Source organism: Hyla sarda, chromosome 2, assembly GCF_029499605.1.
Source record: "Hyla sarda isolate aHylSar1 chromosome 2, aHylSar1.hap1, whole genome shotgun sequence".
NCBI classification, from domain to species: Eukaryota; Metazoa; Chordata; class Amphibia; order Anura; family Hylidae; genus Hyla; species Hyla sarda.
This window is the reverse complement of record NC_079190.1, coordinates 132350769-132375635: the sequence shown is the minus strand read 5'-3', so window position 1 is coordinate 132375635 and position 24867 is coordinate 132350769. Positions and strand designations below refer to the sequence as shown.

Genomic DNA, 24867 nt, shown 5'->3' with positions numbered 1-24867 from the left:
TTCATAAAAATAGACAGAAACAAATAAAAAGAGGCCTGTACAATATATGAGAAGTGCAGTAGTATACGATTGCATGGGCGAATAGGGAACAGTGTAAATTGACCTATACATAACTGAACTTATGAAGGAGACCCAAGGTAACCATAATTAATCAAGTTTATATGAATGATTCATACTCATTGGGGGAAGTTTTTCCATACGGTAAGTATAACCAATCTCAGTCAGCCATTCAGACACTGAGGGAGAATGATCAGTTTTCCACAATCTGGGAATGACAGTTCTGGCTGCTTGTAGGAAAAAACTAAATAAGGAGCGTGTCACTGATCCTTCACTCATAGGTAGTACCGATAGTAGAGGTGCAGGGGCATGTTCCAATTTATAACCCTTCACCTTATGCGTAATATCTATGACCTTATCCCGGAAAGAATAGATCTCTGTACATGACCACGATAAATGAACCATTGTACCTGACCACATCTCCAACATAAAGGAGAGGTCTGTGGGTAAATTGTAAATAAGACAGCAGAGACTCTGTACCACCGTGAAATAATTTTATAATTGGTTTTCTGACTTTTACCTGCCACAGAAAGTGTTTGGCAAAGACTAAAAGATTTATCCCAATCTGTGGGAAGAAAAGACATACAGTATTAAGTTATTTTTCCCATTTCTGAATTAAGGGAAATGTGGGGGATGATGCAGAGTCAAGGAGTAGATTACACAATGAATATATTTGTTTAAGAGGAAAATGTCTCAATTGTGCGTATTCAAGTTGATGAGAGCCTGATCTAGCTCATGAAGGGACTAAATAATCATATGTAATCCTTAGTGACATCATAGATCGTGAATGGGGCAATACGGGAAGTAGTTAAAAATGTGAGGGAGGCAGCTCCCGGCAGGGAATCTAAGTTGGAGTAAGTGGACCATTAGGAGGGAATAAACAAAAGTGTTTTAAGATAAATTTGAAATATAGACACCATAGAGATTTGGCTATCGAGGAAATGAGGCTATCGAGGCCGGCAATGCGGGTCTAGGTGTCCAAGGAAAAAAAGTGGGGTCCTAATAATTTTTATTTTTTCATCCTAGCAGCTATTTCGGTAGGCAGATTAATATTTAGGGCTATACTCTTACTAAGATAAATTTTATAATTGCTATGGAAGGAATATTCTTTGACAACTGAGAAGAGGGTGGGAAGAGATGTATGAGGGGAAGTTAAGAAAAGTAATCATCTGCAAATGCAGAGCATTTCAATTCAGCGAGCGACCGACCAATAGCAGTTGGGGGCGGGGGTTCAAAGGTTAGCTCCCCCGCTCTGCTCACCGATGGTGGTCCGGGCAGAGCAGGGGGAATTGGTAAAGGAGCTGCGGGTGGCGGCGGGAGAGATCAGCAGTGGTAGGAGTCATGCGACGTTCAGTGGTGGCAGGAGGCATGCGGCGATCAGGTCAGGTGGCGGTGCGGGCGCACACTGTGGCCTTCCAAATGTTACAAAACTACAACTCTCAGCATGCCCAGACAGTTCAGGCATGCTGGGAGTTGTAGTTCTGCAACATCTCGCTTTCCAGATTTTGCAGAACTAGAACTCCTAGCATGCCTGGACAGTCTGTGCATGCTGAGAGTTGGTTTTACAGCATCTGGAGGGCCACAGTTTGGAGACTGCTATACAGTGATCTCCAAACTGTTCCAGATGTTGCAAAACTACAATTCCCAGCATACCTAGACAGTCAGCCATGCTTGGAGTTGTTCCAAACTACAACTCCCATCATGCCTGAACAGTCTGGGCATGCTGAAAGTTGTAGTTTTGCTAAATCTGGAGGGCCACAGTTTTGAGACCACTACACAGTGGTCTCCAAACTGTACCCCTCCAGCTGTTGCATAACTACAACTCCCAGCATGCCCTTCGGCTATCAGTGCATGCTGGGAGTTGTAGTTTGGCAACAGATGGAGGCACACTAGTGGGAAAACACTGAGGACCAGTGTGCCTTCAGCTGTTGCAAAACTACAACTCCCAGCATGCATTGTCATTGCATGCTGGGATTTGTAGTTTTGCAACAGCTGGAGGTTTGTCCCCCCCCCCCCCCCCCCAATGTGAATGTACAGCAGTGGTCCCCAAACTGTGGCCCTCCAGATGTTGCAAAACTACAACTTCCAGCATGCCTGGACAGCCAATGGCTGTCCAGGCATGCTGGGAATTGTAGTTTTGCAACATCAGGAGGGCCACAGTTTGGGGACCACTGATGTACATGGGCGGAGGTTTACAGTGAGTTTGCTGCTGCAAGTTTGAGATGTGGCAAACTCCCAGCGGAAAACTTGCTGTGAACCCCTGCCACTGTGAATGTACCCTAAAGACACTACACTACCACAAAATAAAGGGTAAAACACTACATATATACACATCGACCCCCCCCCCCCAAATAAAAATGATAAACGTCAAGTACGGCACCGTTTTCAAAATGGAGCCTCCAGTTGTTGCAAAACAACAACTCCCTCTATTGCCGGACAGCCATTGATTGTACAGGCATGCTGGGAGTTTTGCAACAACTGGTGGCACCCTGATTGGGAAACACTGCTGTAGGGTATTGGTGGCAAAGGCAAATTTAATGCTTGAATCCGGGTCCAAATCCCTAATATAGGCCTCAAATGCACATGAGACATGTCCTATTTCAAGGCAGCAGTTAAGGGCCACATATGAGGTATTTCCTCACTCGAGATTAATTGGTTTACAAATTTTGGGGGTCTTTTTCCCCTTTTATCCCTTGTAAAAATTAAAAATGTGGGGGGCTACAAGAAAATGTTAATGTAAAAAATAAAATAAAGATTTTGAATTTTCTCCTCCACTTTGCCGATATTCCTGTGAAACACCTAAAGGGTTAACAAAATTTCTGAATGTCATTTTGAATACTTAGAGGGGTGCAGTTTTCATAATGGAGTCCATTATAGGGCATTTCTAACATAAAGACCCTAAAATTCACTTCAAAACTGAACTGGTCCCTGGAAAATACCTTTTTTGAAATTTACCTGAAAAATTGGAAAATTGCTGAGCTTTGAAGCCCTCTGATGTCTTGAAAAAATGCAAACATAAAGTAGACATATTGTATATGTGAATCAATATATAATTAATTTAGTATGTCCATTTTCCTTACAAACAGAGTTTCAAAGTTAGAAAAATGCTACGTTTTCATGAAATTTGGGGATTTTTCACCAAGAAATATCAATTAAAATGTACCACTATCTTAACCCCTCAACCCCTTAATGACGCAGGGTATTTTCCGTTTTTGCATTTTCATTTTTTCCTCATCACCTTTTAAAAATTATAACGCTTTCAATTTTGCACCTAAAAATCCACATTATGGCTTTTTTTTTTGTGCCACCAATTCTACTTGGCTGTGACATTGGTCATTTTACCCAAAAATCCACGGGGAAACGGGAAAAAAAATCGTTGTGCGGCAAAATTGAAGAAAAAAATGCCATTTTGTAACTTTTAGGGTCTTCCATTTCTACGCAGTACATTTTTCTGTAAAAATGACACATTCTCTTTATTCTGTAGGCCCATACGGTTAAAATTATACCCTACTTATATAGGTTTGATTTTGTTGTACTTCTAGAAAAAATCAGAACTACATGCAGGAAAATGTATATGTTTAAAAATGTCCTCTTCTGACCCCTATATTTTTTCCCATACAGGGCGGTATGAGGGCTAATTTTTTGCGCCGTGATCTGACATTTTTAGCAGTATCATTTTTGTTTTGATTGGAATTTATGGTATAAAAAGTGACCAAAAATACGCTATTTTGTACTTTGGAAATTTTTTACGTGTACGCTATAGACCATGCGGTTTAATTAACGATATATTTTTATAGTTCGGACATTTACGCACGCGGCGTTACCGCATATGTTTATTTTTATTTACACAGTTTTCTTTTTTTATTGGGAAAAGGGGGGTGATTCTGACTTTTATTATGGAAGGGGTTAAATGATGTTTATTAACACTTTATTTTCCCATAGGGAGCTATAACACTGCACACACTGATCTTATACTCTGATCACTGCCTGGCAACAGCCAAGCATTGATCAGTGTTATCGCCGCTCGACTGCTCCTGCCTGGATCTCAGGCACGGAGCAGTCATTCGGCGATCGGACAGCGAGGAGGCAGGTAGGGATCCTCCAGCTGTCACGCAAGCATTTCGGGACGCCGCAGCGCTCCCGAAAAGCTCCACTGAGTTAACCTGCAACTTTAGCTTTCACTTTAGATGCATCTGAAGGGTTAATACCGGGCATCACCGCGATCGGTGATGTCCGGTATTAGCCGCGGGTCTTGGACGTTGATGGCCGCAGGGACCGACGCGATATGACGCGGGGTCAGCGTGTGACCCCGCGTTCTATCGTGGGAGCCCGCTCATGACGTATGCATACGTCATATAGCGGGAAGGGGTTAAGGACCCCTTAGCAGTGAAATCGCGGCATCCCGAACAGCTGACAGGGCAGCAGGAGGTGTCTTACCTTGCTCGCGGCTGTCCAATCGGCGTTTGATTGCTCCAAGCCTAAAATCCAGGCTTGAACAATCAAGCGCAGAAAACACTGATAAATGCATTCCTTTGGCAATGCATTAAACATTGTAATAGATCAGTGCATGCAGTTTTATAGCCACTAGAGAGGGCTATAACACTGCATAAAAAAAAAAAAACTTTAATAAATATGATTTAACCCTTTCCCTAATAAAAATAAGAATCACCCCCATTTTCCCATTTAAAAAAAAGTTGGTAAATAAAAATAAACATGTGGTATCGCCGCGTGAATAAATGTCTGAACCATATAAATATATCGTTAATTAAATGGTCAATGGCATGCGCGCGGAAAGTCCAAAATAGCGTATTTTTGGTCACTTTTTATACCATAAAAAAAATGAATAAAAAGCGATCAAAAGGTCTGATCGAAACAAAAATGGTACCAATAAAAACTTCTGATCAAAAAATTATCCCTCATACCGCCCCCTTCGTGGAAAAATAAAAATGTTATAGGGGTCAGAAGATGAAAATATTAAATGTATAAATTTTACATACGACAAAATTAAATCTATATAAGTAGGGGTATCATTTTAATCGTATGGACCTACAGAATAAAGAGTGTGTCATTTTTACCGAAAAATGTACTGTGTAGTAACAGAAGCCCCCAAAAGTTATAAAAAGTTATAAAAATTTTTCTTCAATTTTCTCACACAATTTATTTTTTTTGCCGTTTCGCCAAAGATTTTTGGTTAAAATTACTAATGTCATTACAAAGTAGAATTGGTGGTGCAAAAAAAACAAATCATCATATGGATTTTTAGGTGCAAAATTGAAAGGGTTATGATTTTTTAAATCCTAGGAGGGAAAAAACGAAAGTGTAAAAAACAGAAAAGCGCTTGGTCCTTAAGGGGTTAAAGTAGAATGTCACAAAAAAAAAATCTCTGAATCGAATTCATAAGTGAAAGCATCACAGAGTTATTAATGCATACTGGAGGTTAGATTTGCATTAAAAGGCTCCCGTCCTTAGGGTCAAAATGGGCTCTGTCCCCAAGGGGCTAAAGTAGGGGAAGAATCAAGTCCAGAGGAGGATAGTGAGGGAGAAGGGAGATTATAGAGGGTGGTAGAATAGTCAAACCTGTAGGAGTCTTTATAGATGATATAAACCCAACTGCCCTTTTATCTCTAATAGCCACAGGTTTATTATGGTTTAAGTTTGGCATCCAAAATCCTCTTGATTTCCTTCCGGACTTTCTGTAAGTCTCTAAGCATCTCTTCACAAGAAGAGATTTATTAAGTTTCCATGTAAAATGGGACTTGGCCATGTTAGACAGCAGGATTTTAACTGAGACATGAGCATGATCGGAAACATAGGTTCTATTTTATCAAGGACTCCTTTTGGCTTGGCAGCATATCACAAGATAAAAAAAAATATAATCTAGATGACTATAAGATTTCTGAGTGTGAATAAAAAGTATCATCTCTATCAAGAGGATGGCTGATTTGCCACGTGTCACACAATTGTAAGGAATGGAGTGTACGCAGAAGAGCTGTTAAGCTTTGTCAGTAAAAGGAGGAGATCCCTGAGGAGGTGTCCATAGCAGGGCAGAGAGGCGTATTAAAGTCTCCACAAATAATTATGTGGCCTGTGGGGAATACAGTTAAAGAATCAAGTGTAAAAAGAAGGAAAGAAATCTGATCCCTATTAGAAGCATAAATGTTGGCTATTGTCAATCTCTGACTCGCAATCACACAATTAAGAAATAAAGAGCGAGCATCATCAAAAGACTTATGGTCTATTATTTGAACAGGAAGATTTTTATGAAAAGCAATGGAAACCCCATTACTCTTATTTTGTGTATTAGTATTATAAATCCAAGTAGGGTAAAAACTGTTAATAAGATGGGGTGTAATCCTTCATAAAATGAGTCTCTTGTAGACATAAAATGTGCATTCTCATTTAATGATAGGAATATAATACTTTCAACCTCTTTTCGAGAATATTGAACCCCTCAATATTGAGAGGTTATCTGTATTTCAGCCATGATCCAAGGGGGCGTCAGAATAAACAAAAGAGAAGCAAGGGAGAAGTTGGCTGACCGGTGGATGCAGGGAAAAACAGAATATCATCAATGAAAATAGACAGGGACGTAACACAAGCAATGTTACCTAAATTAAGACCCGTCAGAAAAATACTCTGCTCAAAATAAATAAAGGGAACACTTAAGCAACACAATGTAACTCCAAGTCAATCACACTTCTGTGAAATTACACTGTCCACTCAAGCAGCAACACTGATTGACAATCAATTTCACATGCTGTTGTGCAAATGGAACAGATTATAGGAAATAAAAATTATAGGCAATTAGCAAAACACCCCCAATAAGAGTGGTTCTGTAGGTGGTGACCACAGACCACTTCTCAGTTCCTATGCTTCCTGGCTGATGATTTGGTCACTTTTGAATGCTGGCGGTGCTTTCACTCTAGTGGTAGCATGAGAAGGAGTCTACAACCCACACAAGTGGCTCAGGTAGTGCAGCTCATCCAGGATGGCACAACAATGCGACCTGTGACAAGAATGTTTGCTGTGTCTGTCAGCATAGTGCCCAGAGCATGGAGGCTCTACCAGGAGACAGGCCAGTACATCAGGAGACTTGTAGGAGGGCAACAACCCAGCAGCAGGTTAAGGCTTTGTGCAAGGAAGAGCACTGCCAGAGCCCTACAAAATGACCTCCAGCAGGCCACAAATGCGCATGTGCCCACTCAAATGGTCAGAAACAGACTCTATGAGGGTGGTATGAGGGCCCCACGTCCACAGGTGGCTTTTGTGCTTACAGCCCAATACCCTGCAGGACATTTGGCATTTGCCAGAGAACACCAAGATTGGCAAATTCGCCACTGGGACTTTGTGCTCTTCACAGGTGAAAGCAGGTTCACACTGAGCACATGTGACAGACGTGACAGTCTGGAGACGCCGTGGAGAACGTTCTGCTGTCTGCAACATCCTCCAGCATGACTGGTTTGGTTGTGGGTCAGTGATTGTGTGGGGTGGCAATTCTTTGGGGGGGAGGGGGGTCGCAAAGCCCTCCATGTGCTTACCAGAGGTAGCCTGACTACCATTGGGTACCAATATGAGATCCTCAGACCCCTTAGGAGTCCATATGCTGGTGCGGTCGGCCCTGGGTTTCTCATAATGCAAGACGATGCTAGACCTCATGTGGCTGGAGTGTGTCAGCAGTTCCTGCAAGAGGAAGGCATTGATGCTATTGACTGGCCTGCCCGTTTACCAGACCTGAATCTGATTGAGCACATCTGGGACATCATGTCTCACTCCATCCACCAATGCCACGTTGCACCAAAGACTGTCCAGGAGTTGGCAAATGCTTCAGTCCAGGTCTGGGAGGACATCCCTCAGGAGACCATCCACCACCTCATCAGGAGCATGCCCAGGCGTTGTAGGGAGGTCATACGGGCACGTGGAGGCCACACACACACTACTGAGCCTTATTTTGACTTGTTTTCAGGACATTACATCAAAGTTGGATCTACCTGTAGTGGGGTTTTCAACTTAGATTTTTAGTGTGACTCCATATCCAGACCTCCATGGGTTGTTAAATTGGATTTCCATTGATAATTTTTTTTTTTTTTTTTTTTTTTGTGTAAACTATGTAAAGACTAAAGTATTTCATATGATTTTCATTCATTCAAATCTAGGATGTGTTATCTTAGTATCCCCTTTATTGTTTTGAGCAGTGTATAAAACACAAACAGCGACCCAAAAACCTGGTCGCTCAGGGTCTAAAAGTGGAGAATAATAGGTCAAAAAACACTATCCTGGGGGCGTGGCCTGGACGCTGAGCCGAACGGACGCATGTTGAACTAGCTCCGCTCTGAACCGTGTTGTTTAGCATCCTGTTTTCATCCTGGACCTCAGAACTTTGCCCCAGAGACTTCGGAACCGCAGTGTATCGGTGGGGTCCATCATGCCAGCTAATAAGAGCGGTGTGGCGGCAGCCGCGAAGTTGCAGGGTTTCGCGCGCGGCCAAGACCAAGATGGCGCCGGGCCTTCCTCCTCCGCTCCTGCTGAGCCGGTCGCTGACTCCCGCCCGGAGACTCCCTCTACACTGGCCGCTGCCCCGGGAGAGATGACCCTAAGCGAGGTATCTGCGCAACTTCTGTCTGCCATTAATATGTGCAAAACTTCCCTGACGAGTATGCTGGAGGAGGTGAAGATTGATATAGGCCTAATCAGGCAGGACATGCACAATCTCCGAGATAGGGTGAGACAGGCTGAAGCTCGTATCTCCTCAGTCGAGGACTCGGTGGCGCCCTTACCTGCAGCGATTTCAGACCTTGAGCGCACTGCGTCGCAATGGAAAGAGAAGGCAGACGATCTGGAGAACCGGTTGCGGAGGAACAACCTCCGAATTGTTGGCCTGCCGGAACACTCTGAGGGACAGGACCCCGGCTCCTTTGTCGAAAAATGGCTGCGTGAGCTGTTGCCTGATGCCCCGTTCACTACCACCTTCGCGGTGGAGAGGGCACACCGGGTCCCGACTCGCCCCCTCCCGCCGGGGGCCCCGCCGAGGCCGCTGCTAGCCAGAATGCTGAACTGCAACGACCGGGACATCGCCTTACGACTGCTCCGTCGCCTGCCAGAACTCGCCTTCAATGGGTCTCCTGTGTCGATATTCCCTGACTTCTCCCAGGACCTGCAGAAGAAGCGTGCCACCTTCCAAGCAGTGAAGCGGAAGCTGAGGGACATGGCGATACCCTATTCTATGGTGTACCCAGCCCGGCTGAGGGTTGTGGACGGTGAGAGAGCCATCTTCTTCATTACCCCGCAGGAGGCTGACGAGTGGGCCTCAAGGAGGCGCAATGTGAGGCGCTGAGGTCCTGAACGCCATTTGGGCCCGGCTGGGTCTTGCTGTTTATCGCACTGTCTGGTGCTCCCGGACTGCCGGTGGACTGTGAGTACTGCTGTCTACAGCGACCTGTTCTTGGGTCCCCTGGTGTACCCCTGTACCCATCTCCCGGTCCCCTCATGGCCTACTCCCCCTTGAGCATATACACTCTGGGTAGCACCCAACTGCCACCTTCACCCATGGACTTTTCCTCTCCGTACCTGCATATCCCACCTGGATACCCCACCCGACCTTGCAGTCTTACCCCCCCCCCCCCTCCCCCCCCCCGTGGATTGCCCCTCAGTAACTGTATGCTCCTTCTCATGCCGGACCCATGCAGACCCCTTCCTCATGCTGCCCTGTACCCAACGGACCCTGCACCCTCCCTGTACCGCATGTCCCTTTTCCCTATGCTGGACTTCCCCGCAGGGGACCCGGTTATACACTGGTGAATGCTACCATACACCCGAGACTGCAGCAGTTCTGATGACCCGCTACCGCTCTGTTGACGGGACTTGAAGCCCGGTTGCTACCTCGGGACTGCATGTTATTCTGACCTGCTCATGCTCGATACACTGTGCGGCATATTGCCCGGATTCTGACCCACCCGTATTTCCCCTTGTTTATGTACCCTAGTCAATTGATGGTGCTGCTGTTTGTCTCTGGTGGCAGGTTGTGAGGTCTCGTTTCCCTGCGACCTCGATTTACACGGTTCCCCCCGTATTATACATTTTCTCTGGGCCCTAGGCCATTGGCCTTTTGCTTGTTGCATCTGTTTATGACCCTCTTGTTTTGTCTTTGTCTGGTGTTTTGTGTCTGTTTCGTTTTATGTACGTCCCGGCCGGGCTGCCTGCCCTTTTTCCCTCTTCCCTGTGTTCCTTCTCTGTGGTTTCCCTGCTCCTCCACTCCCTTCTGTCACCCCCCTACTTGCCCCCTCTTCTACTTTCACGTCATGTACTCGTTTTACCCCTGCTCTTCTTCCCTCACCATCCCTTTCATTTCAGCTCCACTCTCTCTACATGGCGAACGTTAGGTATCTTTCGTGGAATGTGAGGGGTCTTGGCTGTCCTCGTAAGCGATCTCTGGTGTATGCCACTATACGTAAGTACCAACCTACTGTGGTTTGTTTGCAGGAGACGCACTTAATTGCCCCTAACACTCGGTGGTTGTCTAGGCCCTGGGTGCAATGGACGATACACTCTTGCCACACCTCACATTCCAGGGGAGTCTCTTTTATGATACACAAATCCCTGAGATGGGAGGCGAGGCACACTCGGGTTGACTCTGAGGGCAGGTTTGTTTTCATTTTTTCACTTATTGACAATTCCCCCTATGTCCTCTTGGGTATTTATGTCCCTCCTCCTGGTGCCCTGGAGGTTCTCCACCAAGCTGCAGTTTTCGCTGCCTCTTTTCCAGGGGCTAGAGTTCTCTGCATGGGTGACTTTAATAATGTGTTGGACCCGGCTCTGGATAGGAGAGGGGTTGGCATTGTTCCTTCTTCTTCCCCGACTCCGCTAAGCGCCCTGGTTCAGGAGCTAGGTTGGAGGGACACTTTTCGACATTTGCATCCCCATGCCCGCGTATACTCTTGTCAGGCCGCTAGTGGCAATTCCCTTTCACGCATAGATATGATGTTGGGTAACCCACTTGTACTCCCTATGGTTCAGGCTGTGGCGTATGTTACTAGGGGGGTCTCCGATCACTCCCCTCTCCTACTGACCCTACAGACCCCTGGCCCTTCTAATGTTCGAAGCTGGAAATTAAATCCTTATTGGCTGTCCTTATTTGGCCCTCATGATGGTATACCTGTACAACTATCCATGTTCTTCGTAGATCACAATGGGGTTGACGACCCCATTTTAGTATGGGAAACCGCTAAAGCATTCCTACGGGGGTGTTTACAATCGGCCATATCTTATATTAAAAGGGAGGCGATGAGGGAGGAGTCTGAGCTGGGGGACCGCTGTGCTGACCTGGAAAGGACCTACATCACTGACCCGACCGATGACAATAAAACTGTATGGCTACAAGCGGGGCGACAGTATCTACATTGTTTGCAGGAGAAAGCAGCTCGTAAGCTTTTTTTTACCCAACAGAAGGCCTTTGAGATGGGAAATCAGTCCAGTAGATTACTAGCCCACCTTATACACCAGAACGCCCAGTCTCCGACGGTACTACAGGTCCGTTCGGTGGATGGGACTGTATTGACCACTACTTCCCAGATATCTGACAGATTTGTCTCCTTCTACTCTGATTTATACACCTCTCAGGCCACATACTCCTCACGGGAACTGTCTGACTACCTAGATGACATCACATTCCCTCGACTGTCCGCTGTCAGTGCCTCCTCTCTGGAGTCGGAGCTGACTATAGAAGAACTGGAGGATGCCTTGGGTGCCCTGGCGAGAGGTAAGTCGCCGGGCCCCGATGGCATTCCAGTGGAAGTTTACCAGCAATACAAGGAGCAGCTGGCTCCGGTGTTGCTGGCCATGTATAACTGTGCGTTTGCCTCTGACGTGCTGCCTGAGTCCTTTTATGATGCTACTATAGTGGTCATTTTGAAGCCGGATAAGGACCCTCTGGAATGCTCTTCGTATAGGCCCATTTCCCTCCTCAATTTAGATTATAAGTTGCTCGCTAAAATACTCTCCCTCCGGCTGAATCGGGTTATTTTGGAAATCATTCATGCTGATCAATCAGGCTTTATGCCTGGGAGGTCCACATCTGATAATATCAGGAGGGTCCAGACACTCACCCAATTAGGGGCTACTGGGGGGAGGGATTGGGCGCTGGCCTCTTTAGACACGGCTAAGGCTTTTGACTCCGTTGAGTGGTCCTTCCTGCTGGAAACTCTTCGGAGATTTGGATTCGGGCCTAACTTTATAAAATGGATTTCCCTTTTATATAGATCCCCAAGGGCGCGTATGTCCATCAACGGTGCTCTTTCTCCTTATTTTTCCCTGGGCAGGGGCACACGACAGGGGTGCCCTATCTCTCCCCTATTATTTGCTATTGCTATTGAACCTTTGGCCCTCCGGATCCGTCAGCACCCGGGATACGCTGGTATAAGCATTGGCTCGAGGGAGGATAGGGTAGGCCTGTATGCTGACGACATGATCTTGTTCATGTCTGATCCTGCGTGCACTCTGGCTTTGGGGATTGGCCTTATTGACAAATTTGGGGTTTACTCGGGTCTTAGGATCAACTGGAGCAAGTCGGTGTATATGCCCATCAGGGATTCTCCGGTAGGGAGTTGTTTACATGGCCTACGGGTTGTAGATCAGTTCAAATATTTAGGCATCATTATCAACAGGCGGTTTGGGGAGGATCACCAGACGAACATTCTACCTCTTCTATCCTATGTCCGTGCCAAATTCCGGACCTGGACTGCCCTGCCCCTTTCTGTTGCGGGACGCATTAATCTTATCAAAATGGTGGTTCTCCCCAAGTGTCTTTATCTGTTAGAACATGCGTCAGCCATAGTACCAGTCTCCTTTTTTAGGCAGCTGCATTCTCTCTTTCCCCCGTTTATTTGGGGCTCTAATAGATCCAAGCTGAAACTGACCACATTGCAGCGACCTAGAACTCAGGGAGGTATGTCACTACCCGATCTACAGCTATACTACATGGCTGGCCAGCTCAGGTATCTTAGACACTGGGTTTCCTTGCAGCCCCTCCCCAATAGTGAGCACCACCTTGCCCACAGTCTACACCTCTCTCACCTGTGGCCCGTCTTAGAGGGTAGGGTTGGTCTGGGGGGTCCTTGGCTTCCTCTGCATAGACTGGCCCTGAAACTCTGGACCTATGCTAAACGTTTATTTGCCTTTACGGACAACCTGCTGGACAGACAACTGTGGCATGATCCTACGTTGCCGCACTTCTCTGACCAACTGGATCCGCACTTTTGGAGGTCCCATGGTGTGATCTCCGTTGGTGATGTCTATGATGGCAGTGCCTTTAGGGACTTCCAGTACTTTATTGACGTTAAATCTATCCCCAGACGATCGTTTTACCGATACCTCCAGCTCAGACACGCCTTCCAAGTACAATTCCCTGGGTCTAGTGCTCCATTCTCTCACTTCCCGATTATTGGGGTGTTCACCACTCAGGGGCCCCGGGGACTTATATCGGCTCTATATACTGCCCTTTTGAATGCTAAGATGGGGGGGGAGCCGCTGTCGGTCGAGGCGCGCTGGAGGAGCTGTGTAGCTGACATGACTGATGAGGAGTGGGATGATGCCCTCTCCTCACATCTGTACGTCTCACCCTCTATCAACAACAGACTGATTCAGCTGTACATGTTCCACCAGTCGTACCTCACCCCGATACGCTTGGCTAAAATGGGTAGGCGCCCAGACTCATCTTGCCACCGTTGTGGACATCCTGACTCTGACTTTATGCATATGATGTGGTCCTGCCATTATATAACATCATTCTGGTCCGAGGTGACGCAGTTTCTTACTTCCTTAACTCGACGGCCGGTGCCGATGCTCCCGAGGCACTGCCTTTTGGGTCTTTTTGATGAGGAACTGTGGTCGCCAACTGAGATCATCTTCCTCAGGGAGGTCCTCTTCCTTGCACGCAAGGCCATAGCATTGCGTTGGATGGACTCTAGGACTCCCACGGTTGCTGGTTGGAAGGCCCTCGTGAACACCTCAGTGAACTATGAGTATCTGGTTTACAAACATCGTAAGAACCCTGCCAAGTTCTATAAAATATGGGCGTCCTGGTGTGCCTCCCCCCATGCTCAATACACGGTATCCAGGTTCTTGGCAGCAAGAGACCTCATTCTATCACAGTCTTCTTCCCCGGCTACTTGATTTCTCTTTTCTCGTCTGACCTAGGCTGATATTTCCCCCCTTCTTTGTTTCTCTTCCTCCTTTCCCTCTTACTCTCTCTTCCCCCCCCCCCCCTCCCTCTTTCTCTCTCCTTCTCATCTCCCTCTTCCTCTTCCCTGACCTGGACGGATTTGTGTGATGTTTGTGCGTTTGTAGTGTCTCGTCTTTGTGTTTGTCTTTGTTTCCCTCTCCATAGTTCTTGAGTTCCCACCAAACGGTGGTTGGTTTTAATGTTTTCTGTGTTTTAGTTGATTCATTGCTGATGTAACTGCTCGTGTCATGCTGATGAATGATCATCCTTTTTCCGGCACGGTGTCGGATGATACCTGTATTTCTCACCGCCAGCTTTTGATACTTTTCGTATGTATTTATTGTGTTGAGCACTTACATTGCAATAAAAACAGTTTAAAAAAAAAAAAACACTATCCTAACCAACCTAACCCTAGTGGGGGGTCAATGGAAGTCTTCTGGAAGCACTAAAATAAAACCTACTGCAAAATATAGCAGTAAAGCTGTATTAACTTAAACCGAGAATTGGATGGGGCTATGTTAAGCATGTCCCCATACTTTATGGGAACACTTGTATTATAATGGAACTAGGACAAATAAAATATTATGAAAAATATATTACAATGGATCTGGGAAGGTAGGCACTTACATATCCTTCAAACAGAATAGGAGAGAAATCTGTGTTTCCTTTTGTTTGTTCCTGAAAAGAATAACTTAGTCACATAGCAATAAAATAAAAAACAGGAGAGAAAGTGAGAGAGCGCTATAAATAATAGTAATACAAAATAACTTGATGAGACATCAGTAGGGGAAACAGTATTGAAGGAAGTCTGTATGGAAGAGGGACATTCATCAATGTGACTCTTGCTGCGATGTACGTTGTCTCCGACGTTGTGGAAGAGGGTCAATCTGAACATCTTGTGTAAAATGGGGAATCAGTGTAACAATTCGATCAGTCATAGGAAGACGTCTCTTGTAGAGTGGATCACTTAGAAATTCAGACCATTCCGGAAGTTGCATAGGTGGAAGTTGTAGAGTCTGAAGAAAATGTGGAAGGTTGTCCGGCGAGCGGAGAGAGACATTAATGTCACCATGCCAAACCAAAAGGGCAAAAGGATACTCCCACCAATATGGTATTCTCTTATTTTGTAGTGCCATAAGCACTACAAGCACTTATTATGTAGTGGCAAAAGTGCAATAAGCAGGGGTCGAAGAATTGCTATTTGAGTAAGGGTGCGCTGTGAAAGAAGAACTGAAGCTTTACATCTAGGTAGACAATGTCCACCAGCTTCCTTGCTTTCCTCATAATTTCCTCCTTTTGAACGTAATAATGTAGAGGGCATATAATATCTCTAGGATGTTTTGGATGTTTACTTTCGCTGTCAGGGCCCTATGGGCTCTGTCAAAGGCAATGTACATATCCGGTGGATCACCCAAAATTTAGTTGAAAATAGCTGTCAAAATTCATATGAGATCCTGGGGAGGAGCTACTTCTGATTGGCATCGCACTGTGATTATTGTTGCCTCGACCTCTATTTTCTTGATCGACACTGTTCAGTAATGATTGAATAGCTTTAGTGTGAGATAATACTTAGCTGTAGATCACATATTGAATTTTCAATAGAGCGAGTGGATTCAAGGTCCACAACTTTAGAACCAAAGTCAAGAATTTTTTTTGTACTGATTGGAGATATGAACGCCTGGGTTTTTTAAGGTTGATAGCTAACTCTGCTAAATCAGATTTTGTAGATAATTGTGCAAAAAGAGTTTGTAGTTCCAGATGCCCTTGTAAGGTGTGAACAGCTTCTGCCGTGACAGGTAGTGAAGCAGATTTCTGACTAGATGGCATGGTTACATTAACATCAGTATTAGTAGTAAGGCGTTTTCGTTGAACAGATTGAACACTAGAATGTGATCCTGTGTCATAGTCACTAGACATATCAACAGGTGACAAACTGATGATCTGATATCAGAAATGTATTTCTGTGGTGTTTTTTCATTTTCTTTTTAGCAGGGGGACTAACCCCCCCAGTCCCTTCTGTCATCATAATCAGAAGGATCAGAATCTCTCCCTTCAGCCTCTAAATATATAGATACAGCATGACCCAGAAGCAAAGGGGTGTTAGAAGTTAAAAGTGGCACAGTATAAAGTTCTGGGATGGAGAAGCAGAAGGGGTTAAGGCTGAAGCAGCATGATCTGGGGGAGGAGAAATGGGTGGTGTCAAGGAGACCCTGAGTGTTTCCCCCTGTGCTGGCACTGTGATACTGCTGCCTGCTTGTTGTGTAGGTACAGAGGCTTTAGGCTCCATGAGAGAGGTGCCCCCCAGACATTATCCCCCCCCAGTGTGAGGCAGGAGAAGATATGGCAGGCGAGGGTACCTGGTGTGTTAGAGCTGCTGCTTCAGCAACTTTCTGTGGGAGCGCATCTTTCCTCTGCACTCTGTTTGCGGCCTTTGTCCCTTTTCCAATAGGCAGGTGCTCTAGTATGTTAGACACCGGCCTGAGCTCTATCTAGACATGTCTGCACTCCACATCAAGCCACACCCCCTGGGATGTTTTCTTCACGCTATATGCTCACAAAAATGGAGATTCTTCTTCTTTTTGGAGGGAATTTATCATTGGGTTTACCTTTTTACCACAAAAAAGTCACAATTTTTTTTTTACTTTTATTTTTTGCATTGCATATATTTTCAACTCCTCTAGACTCATGAAAGAGATTAAACTTAAATGTAGGGGGGCATGATCAGCTTTTTTTTTTAAATCTTTTTTTTATCTTTATTTGCGTTTTCAAATATTTTACAAATTTCGACAGGATACAAGCTCCTGATGCATAAATAAAACAGTCATGGAAACCATAATAATAAACAATGGTGCAACGATCAATGTAGAAATTAGCCATTGAAACCCCCCCTCCCAAAAAGAGTATACAACATGTCACTTACAAGCTTATAGACATCGACATCAGGCAAAACAGTAAATAAACATTGATAGGTCACAAGGTCACCCCAAAGCCGAAGACAATCCGAGGCCACAACACCGTTAATTTGGCAGTCTAAGCCTCCCCAAAGTGCCCGCCACCGCCTTCCTTAAGTACCACTCCGTATCCTTAAAAGGGGTCATCACCCTTACTATCTCTTCCTCAGAAAGGAAGTGAACAATATACATTGTCCATTTTCTAAAAAAGCGCTTAGCCGATTTATTAGCCATTTTCCCAAACTCCAACAGATCCCAATGTAAGTACTTAGAAATTTGAGCTAAGACATCAGAAAAGGTGGGCATTGCAGGCACTTCCCGACCAATAAAAAAATATGCAATAAAGAGGGAAGACTGGCACCATCTTTAGGAATATGGAAGAGAATCAATAGGGGATCAAACACCAGTTTGAACTTCAAAACCCTGTCTATCTCACTAAAAAGTCACTCCCAAAAGATCTTAGAGCGACCGCATGTCACCAGGCCATGCAAAAGATCCGTACGGGGACTGTCACAATTCGGACAAGCCTCAATCCTATCTGGTCTCTCCGGAGTTTTAGGCAGCAGAAACCCATACAAGGCATGATGCATCACTTTCAACTGGGTCTCTCTCCATATCTCTCCAATCACCGCCGCCCTAACCTTACCCCATCCCTCCAAGATGCGTTTACCTAAATCTGGGGTCCCTAACTTTGTTTCCCAGTAACTAAATAGAGACATGGCGATAGCTTCACTACCCTTTCTCCTGAGCCTCCAGTATAAATAAGATATCGAGTGAACATTGTCCGAAGAGGTAATGAGAGTGTCAAAAGTGTTAGGGCCCTGGATCACTCTTACGTCACGTAATCTAGCCGTCAGAAAGGCCATCAACTGACTATACTGCAAAAATTGCATATTACCTATTGGATAAGCAGCCTCCAGTTCCGACAGTCGCAAATATCTGGGTTCAGAAGAGTGTGGCAGATGTCTCACCCTCTCCACACCCACCACCCTCCACCCCTGAAATAGAACATTTTGTTGCCCCATCGGAAATTCAGGATGCGACCACTAGGGCATATCCTTGCTCATCAAAAAGGGTAGGTTCATTGCACTCCTACCCGCCTTCCAAGCGGCAATAGTATTCCGCAATAGCAGGCTCAGCTTTACAGTACGGGGAAGAGCAGAGAATCGGGTGTGGAGAAGCGAGGCCAGTGACCACGGAGCCACCATACCCTCCTCCAGGGGCAGTACCGAATATATGGAGGTGCCCTTCATCCAATCTATGCCATGTTGGAGAAAACAGGCTACATTGTAGTGTCTGATGTCCGGAAAATTCAGACCTCCCTGTTCCTTGGGCAACATCAATTTCCTAAGAGAGATCCTCGTCCTTTTCCCGAACCATAGAAATTTAGTGAATGCGGAATTCAATTTAGTCACATCCGCATGTTTAAGCAGTACATGATCAGCTTTTTGCTGTGATCAGGGATATATCAACTTCAACTTTTTTTTAATTGTCAGACAAATTCAGAATTTTGCGCAATCTCACACCAACCCAGCCACACTTAGAAATATATCTGGCACTAAGCTACTATGCTATTCCCCCCTTTTCTGCTATACTTGCAATCCCTTGGGTGAGATCTAATACAAACTGTTCTTCCTGTAGTCTCTCTGCGGTCACTCTGTCTACCCTTGGCTTTCTCCAGGATTCTCAAAGGAAATTCTGCTGGAGCTGGGATGTTTATTCTAAAGTGTAATGCGGGAGATTGATCAAAACCTGTTCAGAGGAAAAGATGCTGCATTGCCCATAGCAACTAATCAGATCAATTCTTTCGTTTTTGAAAAAAAAAGCGATCTGATTGGTTGCTATGGGTAACTCAGCAACGTTTCCTCTGGATTTCTTCCTGTGAGGGTTCCTGTCATATTCCCATAATTTACTTGTAGGGATACAGTATTGTATATAAACCTATTAAAGATTTTACAGGAGCACTAAGCTTTGTAACCCCTAGCCAGGTTAGGCACTGCGTTGGTGTTGTGCTGCCGACTTTGTGGTTTATTATTGTAATTATTGCCATTATTAATTATCAAAATGTTTATAATATTGAACTGGCAAACTTGTGCTGGTTTATTGTTACTTAAGGGTAATGAGTATCATATTCTGCCTGAGAACAACCTCTCATACTTGTTTAATGTGTGTTTTTGATTTAGGCCATAAACTTTTAATAATCCTTGACAAATATTTATTAGGATACTTATTTTCTGCCTCATAAAGGATCTTGCCTTACAATGTTTCTTTTAATTGTGTTCTAATATTTTAAATTTAATGCAGACATGAAAAAATAGAGAAACGGACTCAGCACAAAGTCATACAGTGCCTGAAGGCGTTCATGAACAACAAGGTAATATTTGTACTGTAATAGTAATATACAGTAATTGTATGATTAATGAATTATTTCAAGACAGTAGGGTGGAATTCTAGAAGAGATATAAACTTATAGATTTGGTGCATCTTGCTATACAATATTTGTTACACACTTTTCTGTCTCTTTCAGTCTTACATTAATGTTCTGCACCCAAAAAATTATGTTCCATTATTACATCTGATGTGTTATAGAACTCCTGATAGCTGGCGTCCTTTCAAAATTGTATCGGGACATATGAATTTTGTCTAAAACACAGAATAAATTTGGCACACAACAGCCAAGATTTATGAGTCTCTCTGAGGACAAAAATAATCTGAATTTCCCTTAGGAACCAATTGCAGCTCAGTAGCAGCCTCATATAAGTTGCTATGGGAAAACAGTCTTTCTCTTGGCATGTTAAAAAATCTTTGGCCATATGTTTACAATTTTTTTCGCAACAGTTTTAGCCAGCATTCTTCCCCATTTTCTGTGTAAATCTTCCCTAGTATTTTGTTGTCATACCTTTAGGGTATGTTCCCACTGAGTAATTATTAAAGGGTCTATTCACACGGCAGAATTTCCGCTTGCCAAATTCCGCCTCAAATGAAAGAACTCCGCAAGTGGAAAGTCAGAAGTGTAAATGGGAGTGCGGAACCCCATAGAAGTCTATGGGCTTTAATTTGAGGTGGAGTTCCACAGGCAGAAATTATGCCGTGTGAATAGACCCCTAGGCAGATTCCACACTGGTTTCCATGCAGGTTTCTTTTTCATAATCTATCTGGAAATGAGTCCACATTGATTTTAATGGAAAATCTGATGGTGATTTAATATTCGAAAAATTACTAAAGCCCGGGGCAAAGGAAGCCCAGGGCACAAGATCCCTATTACAGGGAGACTTCCCTAAAACGTAACTTTTAATGGTGCTCTGATAAAATATTTGTGACCAAAATGTTAAAATCCCATGTCAGGGTCCACTGTGTTCTGATAACTGTGAGTAAATTCACTAGTATAATTGTATAGGGAACTGCAGTTTCCCTTTATCTGAGTGGGCCGAAACAGATTTAAAACACTATCATTTGCCCCCCTCTACTAGTTTCGGCGCTACTGCACCGTCCTCAGGAGGAACAATGGGCAAACACCTTCCCACGTGTCAAGCACTTCCTTATATATGGTCTTTTTGTGCTGTCATCACTCAGCGACAGGTATCTCAACCTATCCTGAGTGTTTAATGTTAAGGAACCAATCACAGAAATCTATTCCGGTTTACCTGTCCTGGATTATCCAATCACTATGTTGCTGTCTTGGATAGTGATTGGATTGGATAGTGAGTGATTGGATAATCCAGGACAGGTAAACCGGAATGGATTTCTGTGATTGGTTCCTTAACATTAAACACTCAAGATAGGTTGAGATACCTGTCGCTGAGTGATGACAGCACAAACAGACCATATATAAGGAAGTGCTTGACACGTGGGAAGGTAGCGCCGAAACTAGTAGAGGGGGGCAAATGATAGTGTTTTAAATCTGTCTCGGCCCACTCAGATAAAGGGAAACTGCAGTTCCCTATACAATTATACTAGTGAATTTACTCACAGTTATCAGAACACAGTGGACCCTGACATGGGATTTTAACGTTTTGGTCACAAATATTTTATCAGAGCACCATTAAAAGTTACGTTTTAGGGAAGTCTCTCTGTAATAGGGATCTTGTGCCCTGGGCTTCCTTTGCCCCGGGCTTTAGTAATTTTTCGTAGAAAGTGATCCCTGACTTCCTTTAGGGACTAGTTGTGTATGATTTAATATTCGCTTCAAGAATCAACATGTCTATTTTAGAATTCTGTGTTTAGATATGCCCTTGCATTTAGAAATCTGTTCCAAATCTGCTATGATGACAAATCAATGTGGATTCTCGGTGAGGGAATGAAGAGCAAGATAAAGATTCTAGAAGAAAACTACAATTTAAACTTATTTTTTCTCTACCACACAATCCTGTGATGAGAGATTGCGCCTTCTCTGAGAATTTAATATGACTGGAAAAGAGCTTTAGTGGGTATTCTGATAATAGCAGGCAATGGCTTGTCTCTAGCATACGCCATCACTTAGTAATCAGATAGTGCTTTACCCCCCAAGATCCTCAGAAGGAATGGTCTGTTTTGTAACTCTGCACATCAGGCTGCCATGGGTGGGGATTTACAGAGAAACAGTTTAGTGGTCATGGTCCTTTAGTTCTCATGATGGTTAGGGATGGAAGTTAGACCTCCACCAGTCTTAACCCCTTAAGGACCGGGCATTTTTTGTTTTTTGCGCCTTCGTTTTTTCCTCCTTACCTTTAAAAAATCATAACTCTTAAAATTTTGCACCTAAAAATCTGTATTATGGCTTATTTTTTGCGCCACTAATTCTACCTTGTAATGATATCAGTCATTTTACCCAAAAATCTACGGCAAAACGGGGAAAAAAATCATTGTGTGACAAAATTGAAAAAAATACAGCCATTTTGTAAATTTTGGGGGCTTCCGTTTCTACGTAGTACATTTTTCGGTAAAAATTACACCTTATATTTATTCTGTAGGTCCATATGATTAAAATGATACCTTACTTGTATAGGTTTGATTTTGTATTGCTTCAGAAAAAAATCATAACTACATGCAGGAAAATGTATACGTTTAAAATTGTCATCTTCTGACCCCTATAACTTTTTTATTTGTCCGTGTTTAGGGCGCTATGAGGGTTCATTTTTTGCGCCGTGATCTGAAGTTTTTGTCGGTACCATTTTTGCATTGATCTGACTTTTTGATCGCTTTTTATTAATCTTTTCATGATATAAAAAGTGACCAAAAATACGCTATTTTGGACTTTGGAATTTTTTTGCGCGTACGCCATTGACCGTGCGGTTTAATTAGCAGCATATTTTTTTAAATCGGACATTTCCGCACACGGCGATACCACATATGTTTATTTTTGTTTTTATTTACTCTGTTTTTTTTTTTTTTTAATTATTATTATTATTATTGGAAATGCCGGGTGATTCAAACTTTTATTAGGGGAAGGGATAATTGAAAGGGTTAATGATCTTTTTAAACTTTTCTTTTGCAATATTATAGCCCCCATAGGGGGCGATCGGCTTGCAGGAAGGAAGGTAAGAGACCTTCCTCCTGTAGTACAGCTGTTCGGGATGCCGCGGCGATCCCGAACAGCTCCCTGATCTAACCGGCACTTTTTACTTTCACTTTTAGCCGCGTGGCTCAGCTTTGAGCGCGCGGCTAAAGGGTTAATAGCGCGCGGCACCGCGATCAGTGCCACGCGCTATTAGAGGCGGGTCCCTGCTTCACTATGACGCCGGGCCCGCCGTGATATGATGCGGGGTCACTGTGGGACCCCGCGTTATATCACGGGAGCGGGACAAAGGACGTACTCATATGTCCTTGGTCCTTAAGGGGTTAAAATTGTGACATGTTTTTGTTATATGCCATAAGCTGCCTTATATAACATAAGATGTAATACCCATAACTTCATTACAAAATGTATGTATTATTATTTTATAATAGTATGGATTAGACAGAATCATGGGAGAAGAAAGGACTCTGTCGTTATTGGCCAAGGCCATGGATCCCAAGCAAGCTAATATGATGACGGATGTAGTCAAGTTATTGTCTGCTATATGTATTGTTGGAGAAGAAAACATGTAAGTATAATATTGCTTCTTGGTCAATTATCCTTAATGACATGTTTCCTGACAGACAGCTGCGCTGGGTAAAGTGTTTTGTCATATATAAATATTTATTCACAGACATGTCTTGTCGCACATTTCATTAGGATGCTTATTGATGAGACACTGCATTGGTTTGCATTCAAGATATTTACCGTAACTAAGAGTATCGTTTTCAAGATTTTTTTTTTTCCTAATGGTTACAAGTTAATGTGTTCTCATCAATAAAAATTACACTGTAATTGCTTTGCCTCATCTGGGAGATATTCAACAATCACATGGTAAGATTTTACCTCTGAAAAGTGAATTAATTATGTCTTGTTTGGGAGTGTATCTCTTACAAGACAGAAGTACACTGTTAACATGCAATAAATATTTTTTTCCTCACTTCTGTTCAGGAGTGAATTGGGATTTCTTATGTTCTTTGTTCCTAGCCATCTGCTTGAAGTGATTTAATTAGATTTGGTGAATTTATGAAAAATACTGAAACAAGACGATAACAAACAACATTGTCATCATAAACTTTGCTGTGTCCTTGCAGCAATCTGCTAAGTTTATACTTTTTTAGTGTTATAAATTGATTTTGAATTTTTGTGTTTTTTTTTTTTTTTTACAATGACATTTTTATCTCTCACTATGATGAATCCTGTCTCCTTTTAGTCTTGAAAAAGTCTTGGATGCAATAACCACAGCTGCAGAGGAAAGGGGGATTGTCAGATTTAGCCCAATTGTTGGAGGTCTGCAACACAATATTGTCCAACTGCAGGTTTGTATTACACTATTTCATATTCTTGCTGCGCAAATACATTTTAAAATTAATCGTTTTGCTTTAATAGATGTCATGGTGTACTTTTTGTGAATATTGTTTTTGGACTTTAGGGCTGGATTTATACTGATGTAGTTCGCTTCTGGTACTATTTTTGATGCAGTTTTTTTTTTAATTATAAACGTGTACATTTACATGTAGCAAGTGTTATAGCATACCTCTTTAACACATTTAACAAACTACTATCTTGCTGCTTTGTGCACACAGCCATTTTTCTTAATGTGATCCATTCCAAAATCAGCGCCTAAAAGGTCGAGTGGGGAGGTTTTCTTTCCGCTGCTTTCAACTGTGTATTACTGTGCTGTATGAGACAAACTTCCCACTGTCTCGGACACAAGAGAAAGAGCTCAATCGTAGACACAGTGTCTAAGTTATAGTCCACCTATATTACCATTAATAATATTTATACCTCTAATAAGCATGTAAAACTAGCTTCTTGGTTTATAGGACATAGCTAGCTTGTATGGGACCACTAACACTAGTTTGACTATTGTACTCGTGTCATGTCATTTTCATGTCCATAACATTCCACCTCTTGATCCTAATACCAGAAAACCACATTAGAGTTGCTTGCTGGATTGGTAATCCTCTAAGTTCAGTATTCACAAGTTATTAAGTTTACAATAGGTAGCCCTAGATTCTTGCTGTCAGTTTACATAGATCATGGTTTATGTCGCCCGCATTGTTCACTATGTAGCTATAGCACCGACTCTACTGTTGCCAGTAAAGGGATAG

The 24867-nt window shown here is 43.5% G+C and overlaps 1 protein-coding gene across 1 annotated transcript in view; it reads left to right on the top strand.

Annotated features, from left to right (window-relative positions):
- The window catches only part of DIAPH3 (diaphanous related formin 3), an 882879-nt gene that overhangs the window by 306365 nt on the left and 551647 nt on the right, over positions 1–24867 (top strand). Inside the window, exons 7-9 of the mRNA XM_056555485.1 lie at positions 19525–19594; positions 23146–23282; positions 23967–24072. Of these exons, the coding sequence (XP_056411460.1) occupies positions 19525–19594; positions 23146–23282; positions 23967–24072 (313 nt within the window). The remainder of the gene's footprint in view (positions 1–19524; positions 19595–23145; positions 23283–23966; positions 24073–24867) is intronic.